Raw genomic sequence first — 22,168 nt, 5'->3', positions numbered from 1 at the left:
ACACGTCGCTTCCCACGACATTGGCACTTTACAACAGTGATAAGGTATATGAGGGGCCGTCATTTGCATGTCTTTACTCCAGTTACTAAATACGTATTTATATGATTATATGCCATGATAGCAAGCAGACTGTTGGCACATAGTTCCATGATCTTAAAGTGTGATTGCTTTTTCCAAGTTGGATCTACAACTGACAACAATTTTTGATATGTATTAATTTTTGCTAAATCTTATTTATATGATTATATGCCATGATAGCAAGCAGACTTGACAACAATTTTGATATGTATAACAGGACAGAGGTCTTGTGAATCCAGAGCTTTACTCAATGAAATAATAGCGCACTCTGCTGGACTGCTGGAGTGTCAACATGTCAGGAGAAACATGCTTTTAGTACTTTTCTAGAGGTTTCAGAGAATATTCTGAACTGAACACAGAATCATTTGAGGAGGTGAATGCTATTATTTTCACTATTCGCATTACTACTGTAACCTTGACAAAAAAAAGCAATCGAAGGAAGTTTTCTTCTTTGTTAGTTTTTCAGCTGCTCGCTACCGGAGGAAACTATTGTATTATATTTTTTGTCAACTCTTTTTTTTTTATAGACCTTTGGTATGATTATATAATGAATTTATATTATGTTATTGTATATTTAATTTATTTTATTATTGTTTGTTGTTCAATTTTAAGAGTGGGTAAGCATAACAGATTACTCATATCTGTACATTACAAGATTCAGTAGCTTACTTTATTGCCACTTAGTTGTTAGGAATTTGCCTCATCTGCATATGGATAATATGCAATGTTTTATGCGTTTTTTCATACTCAATAACATAAGACAGGGACACAGTATCCATTAAAACTGCCGGTCAGCACAACATAAACCCCAGAACCAAAGGGCAACTGCTTAACTGAACCATAATTTATGTCTTGAGTGCGCAGTCCAGTGTACGTCCCCTAGTGTAGTACACTTGCGGATTTTACTTGCAGCATTGTACACCTGTTAGCTCGGAAAAAAGGGCAGAATTTAGCAGCATAAATGTAGTATGTGAGACTGGAACTTGCAGCGCGTTAATTGTGTTTTATAAGCCCTGCGCAAAAGTCTGCGCAGCGAGTAGGTCCTTGAAGAACAACAAGAAAGGTTAAAGTTAAAAGTTCGAAGCAAAGATGTTTTGACAGGCTACGAGATGTGTAAAACGGTACTATTCAATATTCATCACGGATTAAACATAGTCTCTGTAGTAATAATAATTAGAAAATAACTATAGAATCAAGTTTACAGAAAAAAACGTTGTTTTTTTTTGCTTTCTTTTCATTGCGCAGGAAGTCCGGGAGTGGATAGTTGCAGTGTTGATTTCGAGCTGACATCTTTGTTCGGCTGCACCTAATACATCCATGGGCTGCACAGTTGAATAACATAGCAAGCTAGCTCTTAGCGAATTTTGGGGGGGCGGTTAAACAAACGTCTTAAAGTAGACAATTTCGACTTAATAGAAAACTGAAAGCTATGGCATTGCAATTGTTAAGTTAATATACAGCACTTAGTGATAACAGACACTATGTCGACGTTGTTGTTGTTGCAGCAGCAGCATCGTACTGGTCTTTGTAGAAAGTACAGTACAGGTTTATTGTGGACACTGTCAAGGCGAAACTCTCATATATTAACAAACCAACCAAGATCCAGCGATAGTGTTAAACATGTGCTGTTCAGATGCGCTAATGTCAGAAAGATGCTTCTTTCAAAATCAGAGCGGACACTTACAAGTGAGCCACAGAAACTCATTCATGTAAGTCAAAATACATCATAAACATGATATGTCTGATGAGTGCTTTTTAAAATACATCCCATGTTTGGCTTGTATTCATGGTTAGTAGTCGTAATATAGATGTGAGTAAAAAAAATTACCACCGTTGCAGTGTAACTAACAATCAGTCTGTGAAGTATGATCTGTACACCAGTAGCCTCTCATTGAGACCCTTTTCCTTACGATATAAGCTATGAAGGAAAAACAATGATTTTGGATTCTTTAGAAGAAATTGAAATATTAATTTCAGTGATTTTTCATGAGCAAAACGTATTTACAAATAGAGTCAGCTGTCTCCCTGTGCTTGAAATGAAGTTGGCAGTACCACCAGGCGAGTGTTTTTGAAGTGGTCTGAAGTGTGATTGAACTTCTACTGTAAAAAACCTTTAATGTGAAATTAGATTGTTTATTGCTTCTACCCAGTTGCAAATGCATTATATTGTGGTTAAGTTTGTATGCATGTGCAAACTACACTACAATATTTTTTTACTTCCTCTGTCAAGTTTTCTCTGATTATTTTGTCTCAACAAAATATGTTGTCCCAATGTTTCCATTCTAGAGTCTCCTCCATAGACCATTGGGTCCTGGCATGGTGGGAATTAGCAAAGAGTTAATCAGAAACAACCTGCTGAGGAACCCTGTTGGTTTGGTAAATCTATTAGGTAAACACACAGTTAATTTGGTACTTACATACTTATGATCTTATATTTTACTTACTTACTTACTTATAACTACTTATGATGAAAAACACTTTACTTTCAGGGGCACTAAACTTCTTCAGTACATCTCAATCTAAACAAGAGAAAAATAAAAGTGATGGACCAAAGGGAAAAACTCCAGAGGAAGATGAAGGTAAGTGATACGTTGCTTTAGCTGCCTGGCTAATTAATTGGTTCATTAAGCGCACCAAATCTGGTTGGGATCTTAATTTCTTTCTCTTATCCTTTTCATTGTCTTCCTCCACAATCTGCCTCACCTCTCAGAGGAGAAGAAACGTCGCGAGCAGGAGGACCAGATGTACCGGGAGCGTCTGCGGACCCTCTTCATCATAGCGCTCATCATGAGCCTGCTGAACTCCATTAATACCAGTGGTGGTAACATCTCTTGGAATGACTTTGTCAATGAGATGTTGGCCAAGGGAGAGGTGTCACGTGTGCAGGTTGTCCCCGAGAGCGACATTGTGGAAATCTACCTTCATCCTGGAGCAGTTATTTTTGGAAGGCCTGTATGTTGTGCAGGATTGAATGCAAACGCACAATTGGCATCAGAACCTTTACAGCGGATGTGCATGCTAACCTCTCATTTCCTGCCATGTATCTCGCTTTGCAGAGGCTGGCGCTTATGTACAGAATGCAGGTTGCCAACATTGACAAATTTGAGGAGAAGCTGAGAGCTGCTGAAGAAGAGCTGAATATTGACGCAAAGGACAGGATACAGGTGTCCTACAAACGCACTGGATTCTTTGGGAAGTAAGAACATGACCTTTTATCCATTTATTTGAATTTGACGGAATGCTATCTCCATACACAGTAAAAGGATGTGTCAACCACAAAAAAACATCAATTAACTTGTCATGTGTGTTTTTATTAGTAGTAGTTTCATAAAGTAACCGTAATATCCTAAAGGCTTTTTAAAAATAGGTGGGTATGTTTGTGTGTTAGTCTGGTCAAATTGGCAAAAACTCAAATGTTTAAGGTCTTGAACCTGATTTTCTCCTACGTTGATTTTTAAGACTTAATGCAATGTTATTTCATGTGTTCACTTTGCAGTGCAGTCTATGCTCTGGGGATGGCTGCTATTGGCGTGGCTATTCTCTGGTATATCTTCCGACTAGCAGGCATGGGGGGCAGAGAAGGCGGCTTCAGTGCTTTTGTGAGTGAAACCACATAAGCAAATTGACACGTTCACATTTAAGCTCTTATTGTGTTTCATTGATTTAACTAGTGTGTTTATTGCATATTACTATGAACAGAATCAGCTGAAGATGGCCAAGTTCACCATTGTGGACAGCAAGTCGGGGAAAGGTGTAAGTTTCAAAGATGTGGCAGGCATGCACGAGGCTAAGATGGAAGTAAAGGAATTTGTCGACTACCTCAAGGTAAGGAACCGGACTCCCAGTAATATATGTTCTTGTCTTGTATAGTACTTTCGCCATTTGTTTTATTGTAAAGCACACATTGAATATTCAATCCCAATTAATAATCTAAGGATGAGGTGAATCTGATAGATGGTTTATACCAGCCTTTGCTACAATATCTACTGGACGAACAGAAGTTCTTTGTATCTACCATCCAAATCTCGCATGAGTAAAACTTTAATTTCCCCATTGCAGTCTATTACGTACTTACCATTTTGGTGGTATCTATTTTCAGAATCCAGAACGATACCTCCAGCTGGGAGCCAAAGTTCCAAAGGGTGCTTTGCTGCTTGGGCCTCCAGGCTGTGGGAAGACCCTGCTGGCTAAAGCTGTAGCCACTGAAGCCCAGGTGCCCTTTCTGGCTATTGCTGGCTCTGAGTTTGTGGAGGTCATTGGAGGTATGTAAAGACAGCACCAGCAACTAATATGGCATAAAGCCAGTCAACATACATCAAAATAATGCTGATATTCAAAATGAGAGTAGATGTCATTGGTTATAATAATATTGTGATGTAGATTAAATGTCTGTTCCTGTGTTACAGTGCAGGGATATTCTGTAATGTATTCAAGAAATCAGACTTTTCTGGATGTATAAGAAGAACGCCCTTGCTTTCTTGGTCATCATATACACACATTACTAAGGATGATTGTTGGCGTAAATATCATATCATCTCCAAACTTCTGTCACACCAGAGATATCCAAGTATTGGTAAAACAGATATTGTGATATCTGATTTTAGACTTCATTGCTCAGCCTTTATATGGCAGCCTTATTAAAAGGTTAATTTGTCAAGACAGATTAGATGCTTTATGTTCCTCCTCAGTTTTGACATGACTTATATTGTGTGTAGGCCTGGGTGCTGCCAGGGTAAGGAGTCTGTTCAAGGAGGCTCGAGGCCGAGCACCCTGCATCGTCTACATCGATGAGATTGATGCTGTGGGAAAGAAGCGCTCCACCAACATGTCAGGTTTCTCTAACACTGAAGAGGAGCAGACCCTCAATCAGCTGCTGGTAGAAATGGATGGTGAGTAAGATGTGGGATTTCAAAGCAGTTTGTTGTCATCATAGGCAGACCTTTTTGACAGAATAATGAAACATTTCTTCTCCTTTTGCAGGAATGGGAACGACAGACCACGTCATTGTCCTTGCTTCCACTAACAGAGCAGATATCTTGGACAATGCTCTCATGAGACCAGGCAGACTTGACAGGCACATCTTTATAGATCTGCCCACACTGCAGGTAGTCTTGAACATTAAAATTAACCTTCATTTAGTTGTGAAATAAACATGGTCCTTTCAAAGTAAATTTAGGGAAATTCCTCAAGCAGCCTCTGTTTTTGCTGTTTGCAAAATGGTATCCTATTAGGCTCTTCCATTATACGTTTTCAGGCAAACAAACATAACATTGGGTCAACTAAACCATGTTAATTGTGTCGGACGGTTAGACAACTTTGTCAGTTAAATCTAGTTTTATTATTTTTCTTGTTGTCTCTCAGGAGAGGAAGGAGATCTATGAGCAACATCTGAAGATCTTAAAGCTGACCCAACCAGCTGATTTCTACTCCCTGCGTCTGGCTGAGCTCACCCCAGGCTTCAGTGGTATATACATATTTAATGTTTTGTCCTCATGTAAATCTGTGAACATCTGTGGCCATAACAAAACAATGGCCTGCCTCTATGAATAAACATAAGCTCTTGATCAACAAACGTGAAACATCTTTGGACGTCACAACAGTGCTGATGTTTACTGAAATGTCATTCCCATATGGTCATTAAATATCTGCTGCCAACTCACTTTGTCTCTGCAGGTGCAGACATTGCCAACATTTGTAACGAAGCGGCCCTGCATGCTGCCAGAGAAGGGTACAAGTCCATCGATACCTTCAACTTTGAGTATGCAGTGGAGAGAGTAATAGCAGGTACAATGATGCAAACACTATTGTCGGAAAACTACAAATTTCACGTCTCAGTTGCCACTGGCAAAATCTGATGTGTGTGTGTGTGTGTGTGTGTGTGTGTGTGTGTGTGTGTGTGTGTGTGTGTGTGTGTGTGTGTGTGTGTGTGTGTGTGTGTGTGTGTGTGTGTGTGTGTGTGTGTGTGTGTGTGTGTGTGTGTGTTCAGGGAGTGCAAAGAAGAGCAAGATCCTGTGTAAAGAGGAGCAGAGGGTGGTCGCCTTCCATGAGTCTGGACATGCCTTAGTGGGATGGCTTCTTGAGCACACAGAGGCAGTGCTGAAGGTAACACACTCCTGCATGTCTGCTTTTTGATGTAATGTAGTCTTTTTTTTTTTTTGGCACTTTCCATAGTGTAGCCTAATTGATGCTTGTATTTTATAATTGTATTGGAGAGTAGAGATTCAAAATTCCATTAAAATTTAGTCTGACCTTTTTCACTTTGCCCAAATATCTTATTAGTCATCCGTCATTGCTCCTCTTTATTGACATGTGGTTCTGGCAATTATAGATGCAGAACTGTTAATTCTTCAATGTTGAGCAACTGATCCTGGGTGTCTTTTCTCTTTCTCTGCTGGTCTGCCTCGTCTAGTATTTGCTGCATTGGACTTTCACGCATCTGACTATGTGTCAAAGCCAGGTGGACCAGGACATCAAACTAGGTGTTCCATTTGTAGCACTCAATTAACAATGTAGATTGTTATTGATTTCCAGATGGGCCACCAACAATCCCAGTTTCAGTACATTTATGAATGAGTACAGCCAGGTTATGCTATTGACCAGCTAGTGCCGGAAGACTTGATAATAAATGACAAGAAAAAATATTACGACACCATGGATGGACACATAGAAAGGCCTTGAAAACAATCCTAAAACAAGTCATTTGAAGAAAATTAAGATTGATTCACTTCACTCGCTCAAGTTGAAATCACTGATGGTGTGTTTTTCAGGTGTCCATTGCCCCGCGAACTAATGCAGCCCTGGGATTTGCCCAGATGTTACCTCGTGAACAGTTTCTGTTCACCAAGGAGCAGCTGTTTGAGCGGATGTGTATGGCTCTGGGAGGAAGAGCTGCTGAGGCGATCACCTTTAACAAGGTTACAACAGGTACACTCCTCTATTGTATGCTCACATGCATGTCACCTTCTTCCAATGGATGCTTCTTACGTATCCTGCTGATTGCTTTCAAAGAACTCCTTCATAGCTTTCTACTGCTCAGATTCCTCACCCTTTCTCAATCTTACCAAATATTTTTTTTTATTACTTCTGATATGAAGTGAGATTGTTTTTACTAATAAGAGGTAACTATTACAATAATATTTAGAATTAGTTTTTTTAATACTCGTATTTCAGTTTTTCCTTCTCTTACTAAAATTTAGTAAGAGAATTTTTTTTTTTCTACAAACATGGACTTTGGTTAACACTCAACTCTGAATAGGATTTTCAGCCAAGTATCTGAAAAGTAAACAGCTGAACATCCAAATATAAACACTTTCCTATACACTGTGTACTAAACTCAGCAAAAAAAGAAACGTCCTCTCACTTTCAACTGCTTTTTGTTTTTCAGCCAACTTAACATGCGTAAAACTTTGTATGAACATAAAAAAATTCAACTACTAAGAACTAAACTGAACAACGTTACACAGACATGTGACTAACAGAAATGGAAAAAATGTGTCCCTGAACAAAGGATGGTCAAAATCAAAAGTCACAGTCAGTATCTGGTGTGGCCACCAGCTGCATTAAGTACTGCAGTGCATCGCCTCCTCATGGACTGCACCAGGTTTACCAGTTCTTTACCCCACTCTTCCACCAAGGCACCTGCAAGTTCCTGGACATTTCTGGGGGGCATGGTTCTTGCCCTTACCCTTCGATCCAACAGGTCCCAGACGTGCTCAATGGGATTGAGATCCGGGCTCTTCGCTGGCCATGGCAGAACACTGTGGAAGGGGACCACATGAGGGAGGAGGATGTCTTCCCTGTAATGTTCTGCAACCTTTGATTTTGACCATCCTTTGTTCAGGGACACATTTTTCCATTTCTGTTAGTCACATGTCTGTGAAACGTTCAGTTTAGTTCTTAGTAGTTGAATTTTGTTATGTTCGTACAAAGTTTTACGCATGTTAACTTGGCTGAAAATAAAAGCAGTTGAAAGTGAGAGGACGTTTCTTTTTTTGCTGAGTACATAACTTGGCACCCAGTTAAAAACAGTGATTGAAGAATCCTCACTCTGTCCCCCAGGAGCTCAGGATGACTTGCGTAAGGTGACGCGTGTGGCCTACTCCATGGTGAAGCAGTACGGCATGTGCGACAGTGTCGGCCAGGTCTCGTTTCCAGACAAAGAGCCGCAAGGTGGCATTGGACGCCGTCCTTTCAGCCAGGGCCTGCAGCAGCAGATGGACCACGTGGGTTTTGCAATTGGATTAGTTCTCTGTTCTCCGTTAGTCCACATTAGCACACTGTGAATGTGGACATAATAATTTTGTTTCCTTTTCAGTAGGCAAAAATTTGATCAGGTGTTCTGAAATAGGACTACTTCTCATCTCCTTGCTAACCTTACCTAGAACACTGAGTGGTGTTTCATGTCATTAATTAAATATAGATTTGACAGCACTTGTTGTTCTTTCAGGAGGCGAAGATGTTGATAGCCCGTGCTTACAGGCACACAGAGAAGCTGCTACAGGACAACAGAGACAAGCTGACACTGGTCAGTTGTTCCTTTCTTTGATCATACATTTTGTGTGTTTAGACAGTAGCTTTTTGTAAACATTGAGAATAGTACTTCTGTATTACTTTTAGTTTTGTGTTCAGTTGTAATAAGTCACATCTCGTTGGGGTCTGTCCTTCCAGTTGGCCAATGCGCTGTTAGAACGAGAGGTGGTGAACTACAGTGACATTGAAGCCTTGCTTGGTCCACCCCCCCACGGGCCCAAGAAGATGATCGTCCCGCAAAGCTGGTTGGAGGCCGAGAGGGACAAACAAGACACAGGAGAAGACGAACCTCAACCACCTCCCCGTAAACACAGAGACGAGGACGTGAATCAACAGCTGGTCTGATCTTAAAATGACTGTCTGGAAATTCTCCAACTGCTGCGTTTTGTGGGGGTCATCAGGCGCCGTGTGAACATTTTAAAACCTGGAATTGATTCCTCACTTTGAAGCTTTGTATGCCTGAAAGTGAAATCAAAGTTTCCATGCAGACGTTTTGTGCAGGAACATTTGCACTTGTTTTCCAGTTAGCTGACACATTTAGATAATGTGAAACAGACCTAAACAAGCCAGTGCAACTTTGAAAATGATTATTTTGGGAGGAATTCCATCATTTTTCTCATGAGTTTGCTGCACAGCCCATATTACCATGCCTTGGAAGCACTCAAAACAAGTCTATTTAATCTAGGCTAAAGTGCACATATTCTAGAAGAGCCCTCATCAACATTTACTGTACGTGCAATCAACAGTTAAATGCCACAAACACTGTGTACTAATACCTGAAACTAACGTGGCATCACTTTCATGCAAACATACTGCAGCATATACAGGTTTGGATTTAAGTATTACTTTTGAGAATTTGTTATTTCACATCTGCAAATGACAGAAAAGCAACTGCTAGCCATTTGTAACTCAAGTCATTCTGTCGCATCTACACAAAGTCTACATTATTGTGTTTGGTTTTCAAATGAGCTGCAGTAAAGAATCATAACAGATTGCTGTGGACATTTATCCCTTAGAGTTTCTACTCAAGTAATTACATTATTTTGACTGAAGGGTTAATGAGGAAACATTAATTAAGGCCAAAATAAAGCATCTGATGATTTAGCGGCAGATATTACTATGAGACATACAGATTAAATAAATTGTAAAAAAAACAAAGTAGGCTTTTCTTTGAAAGTGCTTGTATTAGGGACTGTGTATAGGTTGTCCTTAAGGATGGTGTTGCTAAATATTAAATAAAGTTTTATTTAAATCATTTGTGTAGCTCTTTATGTAGTATATAGCCTGATGTAGTTAGTGGCAACAAGAGTGCATTCAGACCCCTTCACTTGTCACATTTTATGTTGCAGCCTTACGCTAAACATTTCCCTTATCAATCTACACAATACCCCATAATGACAAAGCAAAAACAGGATTTTAGAATTTTGCAAATTAAAAAGAAAAAGAAACAAACAAGTGTTCAAGCTCTGTCAGATTGGATGGCGACCGTTGGTGGAGAGCCATTTTCAGGTTTCTGTCTGTCTGTAAGCCATTCCTGCGTTGTCTTGGCTGTGTGCTTAGGGTCATTGTCCTGTTGGAAGGTTAACCGTCGTCCCAGGTTTTCATTAAGGATATTTCTGTACTTTCTCTGTTCAACTCTCTTCAGTCTCTCCCAATCTTCACACAAGATCTCAGCCAGAGTGACCATCAGGTTCTTGGTCACCTCTCTTACCACGGCCCTTCTCCCCCGATTGCTCAGTTTGGTCGTGCGTCCAGTTCTAGTAAGAATCCTGGGGTCTCATTTATAAAACTGTGCGTAGGCTCCTTAAGTGTACGTATGCCCAAAATGGCGTTCGCCAAAAAAAAGTCAGATTTATAAAACCGTGTGTACGCACACCTGTAAGCAAAGTTCCCTTTATAAATCAGAGATTACCTACAAGTGTGCGTACTTGAATCCGTCTCTTATCCCGCCCTGTACACGCCCATTTTTAACCATAAATAGTCAATGCAAAGCACCTCGTGAATGCTGATCAGTATATGATTGACACTGGCAGTTGTTACACCGAATCATGATGACTGGCGAAGAAAAAGCAAAAAACTTCTCAGACGTTCAGGAATTGCTGCAAATTGAATTCCCCACTAACACAGAACGTTTAGGGAACGTTGGGGAACGTTAGTTTCTGGTTCCCTAAAGGTTAGTTCGAACCAAACCAAAAACTAACGTTTAGGGAACGTTCCCTCAGGGTTATAACGTTCCCTAAACGTTAAGGGAACCAACCAACTGAAATGTTCTCCTGTGATTGCACTGTACCTCCACACAACGTTCCTGTTTGGTTGTTTTTTGGTTGTTCTGAGTGCGGTTTTGAAATGTTTATTTAAACCAGCTCCATTTAAATTTTTGAAGTAGCATATAAAAGATTTGCAGTCACTTGATTTAGATTCACTCAAAAATGATTGGTCTTATAAATTCTAAGATAAACAACATAGCAAGAGAATATATTTATTTTTAGGCTGATAACAATTTTGTTAAAAACAATACTTTTGTGCTTGATTTCGTTTTTTTTTAACTGTATTAGGTGAAAATACTTAAAACAAGAATCTATCAATAGAACGATTTTCACAACTAAGAAAATTCACTTCTTTCATTTCACATTTCACTTCTAAAGTGGCTCAGTTCAGTGTACAAATCCAACCGTTACACCCCCACGCCAGTAGGAGGAAGACAGTGCCTCTGATCTCAGGTGACCGATTCAAGTCCTGTCCTGACTTCCGTATACGACACCTGGCGAACAGGGCACACAAAAGGTTTTAAGATCCGTTCGTTTGGTCCTAAATTTTAACTGAAATACTGCCATTGACTAAAACATATGCTGACTACACTTCACCAACGGTGTTATAACGCAAGGTAGGACAAAGATACCAAGAAAGACATTCGGCTGTCAACAGTAAAGACTTTCCTCCGCTCCAGACTGCTAGCCCGAATGCTAACACTGGAAACAAGTTAGCTTTCCACAGCTAGCTATGCCGTGAGCGCTGCTAGCCCTATGGATACATCAAAGTTGGCGACAGAGACTGAGCCTTCCCTCGGTGATGTTTTAGCCGCCATAAAGAACCTGGACAACAAGGTGGGAGATTTTGGTAAACAACTTAAAGAAAGCTCCGACATGATTGCCGGCATTATACAGCGAGTCAAGCTGAGCTCAGTCGGACTCACTGAATGCATGTCCAAATGGAGGCTGTAATTCACCATGTGTTCTAATACATCCATGCTATTATCTTACGATACATCAGAGAGATGTATGCATGTATGCTGTAAAGTCTGTTACATTGATGTAACGTCATTAGCGTTTCCCAAAACTGCCGGGGCTATCGGCTCAAGCTAAATAATAAGCTAGATAGCTAGCTAACGTTAATGTAATATCTTATATATCCCTAAGAGCCATGTGGGTTTAGGGTTTAACACTTATATGCTATTAAATAATAATTCATTACATTATCATTCCAATATGCATCTTTGCACACTACATTTGCACTCTACAGCCCACTCCATTGTTTTTTTTTTCTTATTTATATAGTTTCTGATTGTTATATTATTTTATATTTTTTGTATTTTGTTAATTTTATATTAAAGTTTTTAATCCCATCAAGTTTCCCTGTTGCCTGTTCCCTAAACGCCAGGAAAACTTTCCATGGGAACCAAAAACTAACCTTCAGGGAAAGTTCCCGCAACCAAAAACGAACGTTCGTTTTTGGTTCCCATGGAAAGTTTTCCTGGCGTTTAGGGAACGTTAGTTTTTGGTTACATCGACCGTTCTCAGAATGTTCGCCTAACGTTCGCCTAACGTTGCAACCTTTAGAGAACGTTCCCCTACCTTTGTAACCTTTACAGAACGTTCCCCTACCGTTGTAATAATTTCGGCCTGTTCTTGCACAGTGTAGGGAAACCTGATCTATAACTACATGTATTAAAAATACATCCAAAACGGCAGGCATTACGGCACTCTGGGACAGCTTCGATATACCAGACGTATATAATAAGATTCAACAGAACTATATATTATATCCAAACAAGCCTTAGTGATAAAGTTGAAGATTATATATAATATTTATTTAAAAAAAACACTAGCTGTCTGACATTTCCCTCTGGAAACAGCTGTTTTCCCCCAGTGGCGAGGACCTGTATTTGGACCGGGATGGCACGGTTCCGGTGTTGCACCGAAATCTGTGACCCGTCTTGATCTGTGTCCCTCCTGTTAAAAGCGTAGCGCCCCCCTCCGTGGTTAAGGTTAGGGACAAGGGTTTGGTTCAGGTTGTGGTAGGGGGACACTGATCTCGATGGGTCACAGATTTCGGTGTAACACCGGCGCATTGCCCTCTCTACTGGACCCAATTCAGTACATAGATCCGAGAGCACAGCTTTAGGGAATCTGAATCGGCATATTAGCCAGTCATCGTCATGGTCCCTGAAGTCTCTTTTTTTCCTGATTCTATCATTAGCATAGTCCTCCTGCAGGGCCAGCAGTGCCATCATGCAGCATTACGCACAGGTTCACCGCAGTATTTGTTTACAACAATTTGGGATTGTTAACACCTTGCCAACACAGCATCAACTAGTGGTATCCCCCACCCCGAGATACAATTTGAAGACGAAATAAAATGTAATAGGCAAACACACTTTTCTTCATGCAGGTTTTCACAAACAGTATTAAAGTTCGGACCGATAATGAGGACATCAAGTGTAACTATTGCGCGAGAGCTTAACGGCTGTATATCCAGACTTTGACATTTGATGATATAGGCACAGTTTTAAAGACAGATATTTAGTTATCACTGTGTTCTGCAGTTATCTAATGGTAGGGTATTTCATGCTAGCCTGTATTCCATGCAGTCGGGCTATCCCCTCCTCCTGCGCTCCATAGGGACAATGTGACGGTGAGACAGCGCCGATTAAACATTAAGAACACATTTTTATTAAAGATTTGAGTTGGATTTTACAAGGTGTTTATGGAACAAGTATCACTCAGTACAATCGCAAAATAACACTGCTGGATTTAATCTTCATCGTAACGTGGATGATATGGAGTGAAAAAATGTGCGTGAGACATATCAATACTCGAAAATATTACTAGTAATCGTTTTTCCCATTTACTTTCTGCAGTCTGACTTCAGTTCACCACCTCACCATCTGCGTCGCCAATTCCTATTTTGTCTCCAAAATGTGTGTACGCATGGGTCAGAGTTTGCGTGGAGGACCGCACATTCTCCCGTCAAGTTTGTTTTTTATAAATCACAACCTTTGCGTGGGAAGTGGCGTACGCACATTTTCAGCCCCGTTTTGTGCGTACGCCACGTTTATAAATGAGACCCCTGGTTGTTACAAACTAATTCCTTATAAGAATGATGGCGGCCACTTTGCTCTTGGGAACCTTCTATGCAACATAATTATTTGTAGCCTTCCCCAGCTCTTGGCATCGACACAGTCCTGTCTCAGAGCCCTGCAGGCAGCTCTTTGACCTCATGGCTTGGTTTTTGCTCTGCAATGTATTGTCAGCTGTGAGACCTTACAGTGTTAGCCTTTCCAAATCATGTCCAATCAATTGAATTTACTACAGGTGGACTTCAATCAGGGCATTGAAATATCTCAAAGATGATTAAGAGAAATGGAAGGCACCTAAGCTAAATTTCAAGTGTCATAGCAAAGGGTCTGAATACTACCATGCTAGTGTTTTTTTCTTTTTAATACATTTGACAAAGCTTCTAAAACCCTGTTTTTACTTTGTTATTATGAGATATTGATAAGGGAAACATTTTTTGCAACATAACAAAGTGTGAAAAGAGTGAAGGGGTCAGAATACTTCCTGAATGCAATGTATACATGTGCATGTATGAATGGTGAACCTATGTGCAGGTCTTCTTTAATAATGAACAATACACACACTAAATAAAATATTTACATTTATTCTGTAGACGCCGGTAAAGTCTAAATTCAATTAATATATATATATAAAAAAAATGTCCAAACAGTTTGATTACAGAATATAGTGTGGTACAGTTGGTTTTGTTGAGTAATATTGTTTTCCAAAAAAAGTAACAGATGCTGGAATGGAGGATTTGTGATCAAAAAAGAAAAACAAACAAAATCAATATCAAAGCAAATTTACCTTATAAAATAATCACTTATATAAAAAAGAAAGAAATACATGACGATTTTGTTTAATATCTCAGACTTGTTGTATGCATCATTACTGAGCAATCCAAGTCTGAGGATAAACAGAACCAGACATGGACAATCATTTAAACATTCTGTTTGCCTTGGAGCATGCACAGCTCCGTGCCTCATGGCTGATCATGTCAACTTGCGATTTTACTTTCATCTGCTTTTCCCGAGCTAACCACAAAACTTTGCAACAAGCCATTATGTCAACTGTGTCCAAATGATCCTCAATAAAACCTAAGGCACATTAGATTAAAGGCCAATGTTTTTCTATAGCATTTATTTTTCCATGGCATACTTCAAATCTTGTCCTGGACTAAACTCTTTTCAAATGTGTCCAGAAAAAAAACACCAGAGGGAGGGATCTGGGTCCCTAACTGGTGGTGAATCACACAGGTCTTCTCTCTGCTTCCACCTTAACGTGGGTCATACATGTTGGCCAGTTTTTGAAAGCGTGGTCCCCAGTTGTTGAGGTAGTCGTAGTCTTGGTCTCCATCAGAGCTGCCTGAAGCAATGGAGCTGAGGCTGCCTGCCAGTGAGCCCTCGCCCTCATAGTCATAGATCAGGGCTGTGTCGTACGGAGGCACGTTAGGATCGTTGTCTGCAGCCTCCAGGCCCTGAGGGAAGACAAATTACAAGGTTTTTAAGTTGATATGGGTAAAGCAAATTTCCTGGGAATGCTGTTGTAATTGTAAATGGACCAAATCACAAAGGCTTTATACAACTTTTTTTTTACATATGCAAAAGTGTTGTTCGCCTCTAAGTACAAGTGTATTCACATATATGGCAGAAGAGTTATAGCTGGAAAAATAAGCCTTTAGTGTCTTTCTAACCTGATCACCATTGAAAATATAGGCATGTTTTATCGTTACAGATCTAAACAAAGCTTTAACAGCATCAGAAAACATGCAAACCCTAGATTGAAATATTCAGTGTTAGACTGTCTGTCAGGCCTGTTGATAATTTTGAGAGTCATAGTAAATTCCTTTGTATTTGGAATTTTAATGGTGTGTAAACCTTTGAATATAACTTTAGGTTATGGCCTGGGCCTTTAGAATATTTTTTTTTATGAAATTGAGATAAAACAGGGTCATGGTAGAAGGTTCTTACATCATTGATGTAGTCCTCGATGTCAGTGGGATCCGCTGGAGGCCTCCGTGGGTAGATAGGTGAGGGCAGGTTATGTGGGGCATCCTTCCTGAGGGGCTGCTTGCCTCGGGGAACACCAGACCCAGGATAGTAGGACCCGGGGGTTGAAGGTGCATCATGGGGATTCCACAGCAGGTCGATGTTAAAGGCATTCTGCAAGTTGAGAGGAAGAAGCTACAGATTGACTCTGCATGTACTTTAAGAATACAGTGATAATATGTATAAACTGGATCACAGGATCGCTCACTTGTGACTCACTTGACTTGTGACCTGTGCAGCAGCCTTACCTCATCCTCCTCACCCCCGCCTTGCTCATCATAGTTAAAAACATTGTCACGGATGTCATCTTCCGATTCCCCGACAAGCAGACCGGTTCCTTTCTTGATATGGTGGCGTCTCCCACAGGATGTCACGGCCACAGCCAGGAGGAGCAGTACTGCAATCAAACGGAGGGAAACCATGAAGTCTTAATTGATACGTGTGTATCCAGTTATTAGGGCTGCAACTAACGATTCTTTTTATTATCGATTAATCTGCCAATTTACCATTTAGTCTATAAAATCTCTGAAAATAGTGGAAAATGTCCCGGTCTCTCGCAGTCTAAAGTCACATCCACAAAAGTCTTGTTTTGTCCAACCAACAATCAATAACCCTAAAATATTCAATTTAAAATAATATATAAAATTGAGAAAAGCAAAATATTGTCATATTTGACAGGTTGAAAACTATTTTCTATTAGAATTAACCATTTGTATTTTTTGCTTTAAAAATGACCTAAACACTTAATTGATTATCAAAATAGTTGCCGACTATTTTTCTGTCAATTGACTAATTGTTACAGCTCTATCTTTTTTGTTTGTCACTTAAATGACACACATGAAATGTTTGTGATTATTTGTATGCTGAACTTCAAAAAAGCACATCTTCATGACAGTCATTTATTTCAATTGGAAATATCTTAAACTAGGGTCATGTTCGCTTTATTCTTGTTGCGAAAAACAACAACCCAAAAAGTTAAGATGGTTCAAGATGAGACTTACGCAGTAGGAGTGCAATACTAGCCATGATGATGATGAGAGCGATGAAGCTGATTCCCACACTGGAGCCTAGGACAGCCCCCACCTCAGACTTACAATCTCCAAAGGAGTCACAGAGACACACGGTGACATTGACCTGAGCATAAGCGCTCAGAACTGGGCTGCCAGAGTCTGACACAAACACTGTGACCGCATACTCTCCTGCCTCCAGCTCTATAAGGGGCTGAAGCACAGCATGAGTATCTGAAGAAGGAAGGAGAATGGAGGAAGGTTAGGAGATTTATGGAAACACCTCCTACTCCATCCTCACCCTTGATGTTCTCTCCTTACCATTGACTTGAATAACAGTCCAGTTGATTGACAGATCGTCAGGCATCTCAAAGGTGAAGGGTGCAGCGTGTGGAGGAAGGTCTTTATCCACAGCAGTCACAGACAGACCAGAATTCCTGCGGCCTGCATCCCTACAGACAGTGCCACTCAGAGGGATGAGCTGAGGGGGGAAGTCATTGGTCTCCTTCAGTGTGATGGCCACTGTGGCCGTGGTCGACACACCATCTGCATCTACACAGGAGAACATAAATACACAGCAATGTCACATAAGGCAAGGCAAGGCAATTTATTTACATAGAACAATTCAGACACAAAGGCAATTTAAAGTGCATTACATGAGCAAAAACAGACAAAGCAAACAATACAGAGAAAGTGAAAGGTCATAAAAAAACAATACAACATTAAGTTACAATAGCTTATTTAAAAGAATTAGCCTTCTCACAACACTCGTCTATTACTGTGCAAACAAGTCAATTAAGCTTTTTCTTAAAAGAGGTGTGAAACCCGCCATGTGCATTAAGGGTAGATAAACTGACCTGTAACCTTGACTACAGCATTGTAGATATTGTTTCTAACATTTGGAGATCGCATGTTGAAGGTTCTCTTGGCAGTAATGTCTCCTGTAACTCTGTTGATGTCCAGCCACCTCTCAGGATCTCTACTAATCTCATACCTGCCACAGAGAGCAGAGAAAAAGTTGCAGAAAAACACATCTTATTAATTTACTTGGATTCTTAAAAACACAAAAATGCTCCTCTTATTTTGTGGCTGCATCGTTATACAGTCTACGACCGTACCTCAGGTCAGAATTATCAGGGTCGAAGGCAATGTTGCTTTTCAGTAAAGTCCCAGGAACCACAGACTCAGGGACCACAATCTGTATGGGGTCCTCCCTGAAATGAGGAGCTTCATTCTCGTTCACGACAGTCACCACCACTGTAGCGGTACTCATTGGGAGGTTGGGAGCCTTGTTGCTCAGAGGATTGACATTTTCCACCGTCAGAATCAGGACATACTCATGCTGTGCTTCATAATCCAGAGGCTGCATGACAAAACAGAGCAGAAAAAGCTTGTGGAAGGGAAACTTTGCACCGCACTGTGGTCGGATAATAAAGAATGAATGATAATGCTATATGTATAACAAAGGCTCAAATTTCAGTCATTTACCGACCTACATAAATATAGGAAAAGTCAAATAAGCATTTTTGTCTGAGTAACTTCAAGTTTAAAACTCAACCACTAGAGAGAGTTGTTGAGTTGTGACTAAGGGCCTCACTGCACATTTTATCTTTAAAGGGCAATGCCACCCATTTTGAAAATTCAAATTATTCCTGCGCCCCAGAAACAGATCAGTCAACATTTGTGAACACATACTGTTTTTCCTTTAGATAGAACATAGAAAATGTATGGATTTTAAAGAAATGTCACTGGGATGTAAAGGTATATCTGATTTTGTATGAATGGTGTACACTTTCAAACACTGACTGAACAGCACAGAAATAACTTGTCTCCTAAAAACCTTGTAACACTTGCTTTGGTAATGGTCATATTTTTGTTTTGTGGGTTGAACAACATTCTACATTCACGGCGACATGATACTTAATGGGTCTCTAAATTCCTAATACTTTCCTAATACATTCATAGTAAGGTTCCTAGATCGACAGTTATTATAGGTAAAATAGAGACTGAATAGTTCAATTGGTCAACTTCCAATGATTTAAGTCCAGTTAACTGTTATTGGGACCAGTGCAAAGCAGGTTACCTGGATAGGCAAATATATCAAATTAATTTACAGGTAAACATATAATTCAACATATATGGAGAAACCACTTCAAAACTCAAAAGATAAACTATAAAACACATCATGGTCAAGATAAAAAAAAAAAAAAAAGAAGATGAAGTAACCCCTGAAAAGTTTGCCTTTCGGACAAAGTTTTGACCTAACAATTTAGCAGTGTGTGAATACTTATATTGGGTGTCATTCTTACCCATACCCTTTGTTATTAAGCTTGTTTTCATGTGCACAGTGAAGAAAATTGAGAAATTATAAAAAAGGCCAGGGTGAGGAACAAAGCTGGTAGAAATCATTTGTTTCCATATCCACTTACGTTATGTGTGATGAATACTCAATAATCACCACAACCCCTCCTTTACACTCTTTCAGTTAACAGCAGTTCAGCAGACTGTACCTTCACCACTGTCAGAACGCCCTCGTTGGTGGCAGGATCCGCACTGATGGCAAAGATGCCTTCAGGGTCATTGGAAATAAAGTATTTGGCCTCCCAGTTTCCTGTTCCACGATCATCTCTGTCTGTCACATTCACCCGGCCAATCTCATAGTCCTCCCTGTTCTCCACTGCTGTCATACTGTACTACATGGACCACACAGAAAACACAGATCAAAAGATTCAACATCTAACAGTTTAACTTAAGTGTTTTAAATAACAACTGCAAAATATCACTCATATATTGTTGACTGAGACTCACCGAGGCAGGGCTGAACTGTGGGGCGTGGTTGTTGATATCAGATACATGTATGATAGCCACACCCTCACTTGTTAGTCCCATGCCCCCCATATCAGCAACCTGCAGTTTTAATCGGAAACTTTTCACCACCTAGGACAGAATATAGCACATATTAGTGAAATGAACCATATGATAATGATCTGCAAAAATCTGCATCTTAACCTGCATTTTACCTCTCGGTCCAGGCCTACATCTCTTGTGTAGATGGCTCCTGTCTCGTTGTTGATACCAAACATAGTCTTGGTGACAGCATTGGCAGGAATGCTCTCCTGGCCAATGATGGAGTAACTCAGAAAAGCGTTTTCTGTCATTGGGTCATCTGCATCAGTGGCTGACACTGACATCACTGAGGTGCCTGTCAAAATTAATCGAAAGCTTTGGTCAGCTGGAAAGATCAGTCAGTATGAAAGATATGTGCTGAGGCTGCAGGACTTCACTGAAAAAATGTCATACTTTACAAAACATTTAACAAGTCTTAAACTGTACTATTCTGAAAACGGAAAGACAATGTGCCTTTACAAACAATTTACTTGTTTTGAATATTTTACTTAAACCTGCAATCCACTTGGAGGCAGAAGAAACAAGCTGTAAACACAACACTGACACATTTGATGTAAGTTGATTTGGCAAACTTGTTAGCAAACAGATGCTTATTTACACATATAAGTCCAATATTCACTCTTCTTTTATTTCTAGTCTGAACAACTTCAGAAGGCAATATCTGACTCTTTAGGTACTACATGCTCCACTATGTTCACTATGTACTTTGTCTGTCTGCTGTTTGGTGCTAAGCAGATATTGTACAGTCAGATTTTAGGGTGCTTCAGCTGAAAACAGCTGCCTGCTGCATCTGAAAACAATGCTAATGAAAGTGGCAAAACCAAAACGGTGAGCTGAAAGACTCTAAACCGCTCTGCAGAGCTGAGGAGAACTGCACAATCAGGTAATCATAATTATATGTCCATTGTTAATGTAAATATATGGATTATAGCAGATTTAAGCTGTTAAACGGCATATTGCAGTTTTAATGACACACTGAAACAAACAGAAAGTATGGGGGAGGTGTTATACTTCAGTCAAAGCTACTTATAAACGTTTGAAGCTACTTCAGGAAGGACATTTAAGATGGCTTTTTGAAACATTGTGTTTCAAGAAGATAAGAAAATGAAAGGTTGGTAATGCAGTGTGTAATACATACATACATACCTGGGACTGAGAACTCAGAGACAATGCCACCAAACTGGCTCTGGGTGAAAGCAGGTCTGTTGTCATTCTGATCCAGCACCACTATCTCTATGGTGGTCGGATTCTCTAGTCTCTCTCCACTGGGGGACAGCGCAAAGGCTTTGAGCTACACACGCACGCACACACAACATGCACGCACACACACACACACAGATATAACAGACAAATGTTAATGTCTATGAAAGCTGCAATCATGAGATTGTTGTTTCTTCCTATTAATTACCACAAATCTCTTGCATTTCATGAAGGATACATCCAACACTCGTGTCAACTGTGGGTATATGTGGTATCTGTACACAGCATACAGTATGATGGAAATGGCAGAAAGAAATGTGCAGGATGTTTGGTTCAACATCATAGGTTACATCACATTCATCTGGTCTGAAACAGCTCTCTCCCAAGATGCCCATAAAAGCCCTTGGAAACTGACCTCTGGCTGTTTGTACTGGTGTCTGAGACACTGATAAATGCTTTAAGACAAAAACATGGACCTAAGCTCTTAAACACGTTGTGTAAGGTCTTATTGATTGCATTGTGGCTTGTGTGTTTAGTACCTCTGTTTGATTGTGCTTTGAAACACATTTCCATGGTGATTTAAAATGTTACTCCCATAGATCTAGATACATAAATACATCCTATTTCATACTAATGTTTAATATGTGTGTTTGTTTATGTATGCACCAACCACCAAGGCCACCAATTCCTTGTAAGTACTCATTGGCAATAAAACCTGATTCTGACAGATGCTCTCTCACCGTGAAGCTGTTATGTCTCTCTCTGTCCAGCGGCCGCTTGCTCCTGATTACTCCTGTTTTATCATCAATCTCAAACAGATTCTTGGGCTCCTGGTCCACCCCCGGCCCCTCTAACTTGTAGATCACCTCACCTGTGAAGATTTTGTCCGATTTGATCTAGTCAAAGAAAGAGAGGAGATAAAGTTGGTGATCATCACAACCTCATGGGGAGGTGGGGGGAGGAATGTAAACCATACGTCGTAACACCAGATGTGAGCATGTTGACAGTTAGGGACCTTGAGACAACAGTGTTTAAACTTACGGAGGCCTTTGACTTATGGCAGGAA

General features: G+C 40.1%; 2 protein-coding genes across 4 annotated transcripts in view; one reads left to right on the top strand and one right to left on the bottom strand.

The window, feature by feature from the left end:
• Nucleotides 1-992: 992 nt before the first annotated feature.
• spg7 (SPG7 matrix AAA peptidase subunit, paraplegin) lies at nt 993-9,862 on the top strand. 2 transcript variants are annotated; one of them, XR_004896875.1, is made up of 18 exons: nt 993-1,787; nt 2,365-2,467; nt 2,568-2,657; nt 2,789-3,030; nt 3,135-3,274; nt 3,575-3,677; nt 3,778-3,903; nt 4,178-4,340; nt 4,794-4,967; nt 5,059-5,183; nt 5,440-5,542; nt 5,752-5,862; nt 6,065-6,180; nt 6,846-7,002; nt 8,137-8,300; nt 8,525-8,602; nt 8,746-9,096; nt 9,129-9,862. XR_004896875.1 is itself a non-coding variant. In XM_031324309.2 (17 exons), exons 1-17 carry the CDS (start codon nt 1,560-1,562, stop codon nt 8,950-8,952), a joined length of 2,430 nt encoding a protein of 809 aa, XP_031180169.1. In that variant the 5' UTR covers nt 993-1,559; the 3' UTR covers nt 8,953-9,862. The 2 variants fall into 2 exon arrangements, 1 of the variants encoding a protein (XP_031180169.1); XM_031324309.2 differs by having other exon boundaries at nt 8,746-9,862.
• Nucleotides 9,863-15,129: 5,267 nt separating this feature from the next.
• cdh15 (cadherin 15, type 1, M-cadherin (myotubule)) overlaps nt 15,130-22,168 on the bottom strand; it is a 36,133-nt gene continuing 29,094 nt past the window's right edge. For both annotated transcript variants that reach the window (XM_035999497.1, XM_031324310.2), the window contains exons 3-14: nt 21,843-21,998; nt 21,049-21,193; nt 20,016-20,197; nt 19,804-19,932; nt 19,506-19,688; nt 18,114-18,358; nt 17,853-17,989; nt 17,317-17,547; nt 16,990-17,229; nt 16,237-16,385; nt 15,911-16,102; nt 15,130-15,417 (exon numbers count right to left, since the gene is read on the bottom strand). In XM_035999497.1, the coding sequence (XP_035855390.1) occupies nt 15,217-15,417; nt 15,911-16,102; nt 16,237-16,385; nt 16,990-17,229; nt 17,317-17,547; nt 17,853-17,989; nt 18,114-18,358; nt 19,506-19,688; nt 19,804-19,932; nt 20,016-20,197; nt 21,049-21,193; nt 21,843-21,998 (2,190 nt within the window). In that variant the 3' untranslated portion in view covers nt 15,130-15,216. The remainder of the gene's footprint in view (nt 15,418-15,910; nt 16,103-16,236; nt 16,386-16,989; nt 17,230-17,316; nt 17,548-17,852; nt 17,990-18,113; nt 18,359-19,505; nt 19,689-19,803; nt 19,933-20,015; nt 20,198-21,048; nt 21,194-21,842; nt 21,999-22,168) is intronic.

This window comes from Sander lucioperca, chromosome 3, assembly GCF_008315115.2.
Source record: "Sander lucioperca isolate FBNREF2018 chromosome 3, SLUC_FBN_1.2, whole genome shotgun sequence".
Lineage (NCBI taxonomy): Eukaryota > Metazoa > Chordata > Actinopteri > Perciformes > Percidae > Sander > Sander lucioperca.
This window is presented reverse-complemented; position numbering and strand designations above follow the sequence as displayed.

Bases quoted from the DNA above. Each gene is read 5' to 3' on its own strand.
- spg7 (XM_031324309.2), top strand. From the start codon at position 1,560: ATGTCGACGTTGTTGTTGTTGCAGCAGCAGCATCGTACTGGTCTTTGT. The intron at 2,468-2,567 runs GTAAACACACAG...CTTTACTTTCAG, and splicing joins TGGTTTGGTAAATCTATTAG to GGGCACTAAACTTCTTCAGT. The intron at 5,543-5,751 runs GTATATACATAT...TTGTCTCTGCAG, and splicing joins GCTCACCCCAGGCTTCAGTG to GTGCAGACATTGCCAACATT.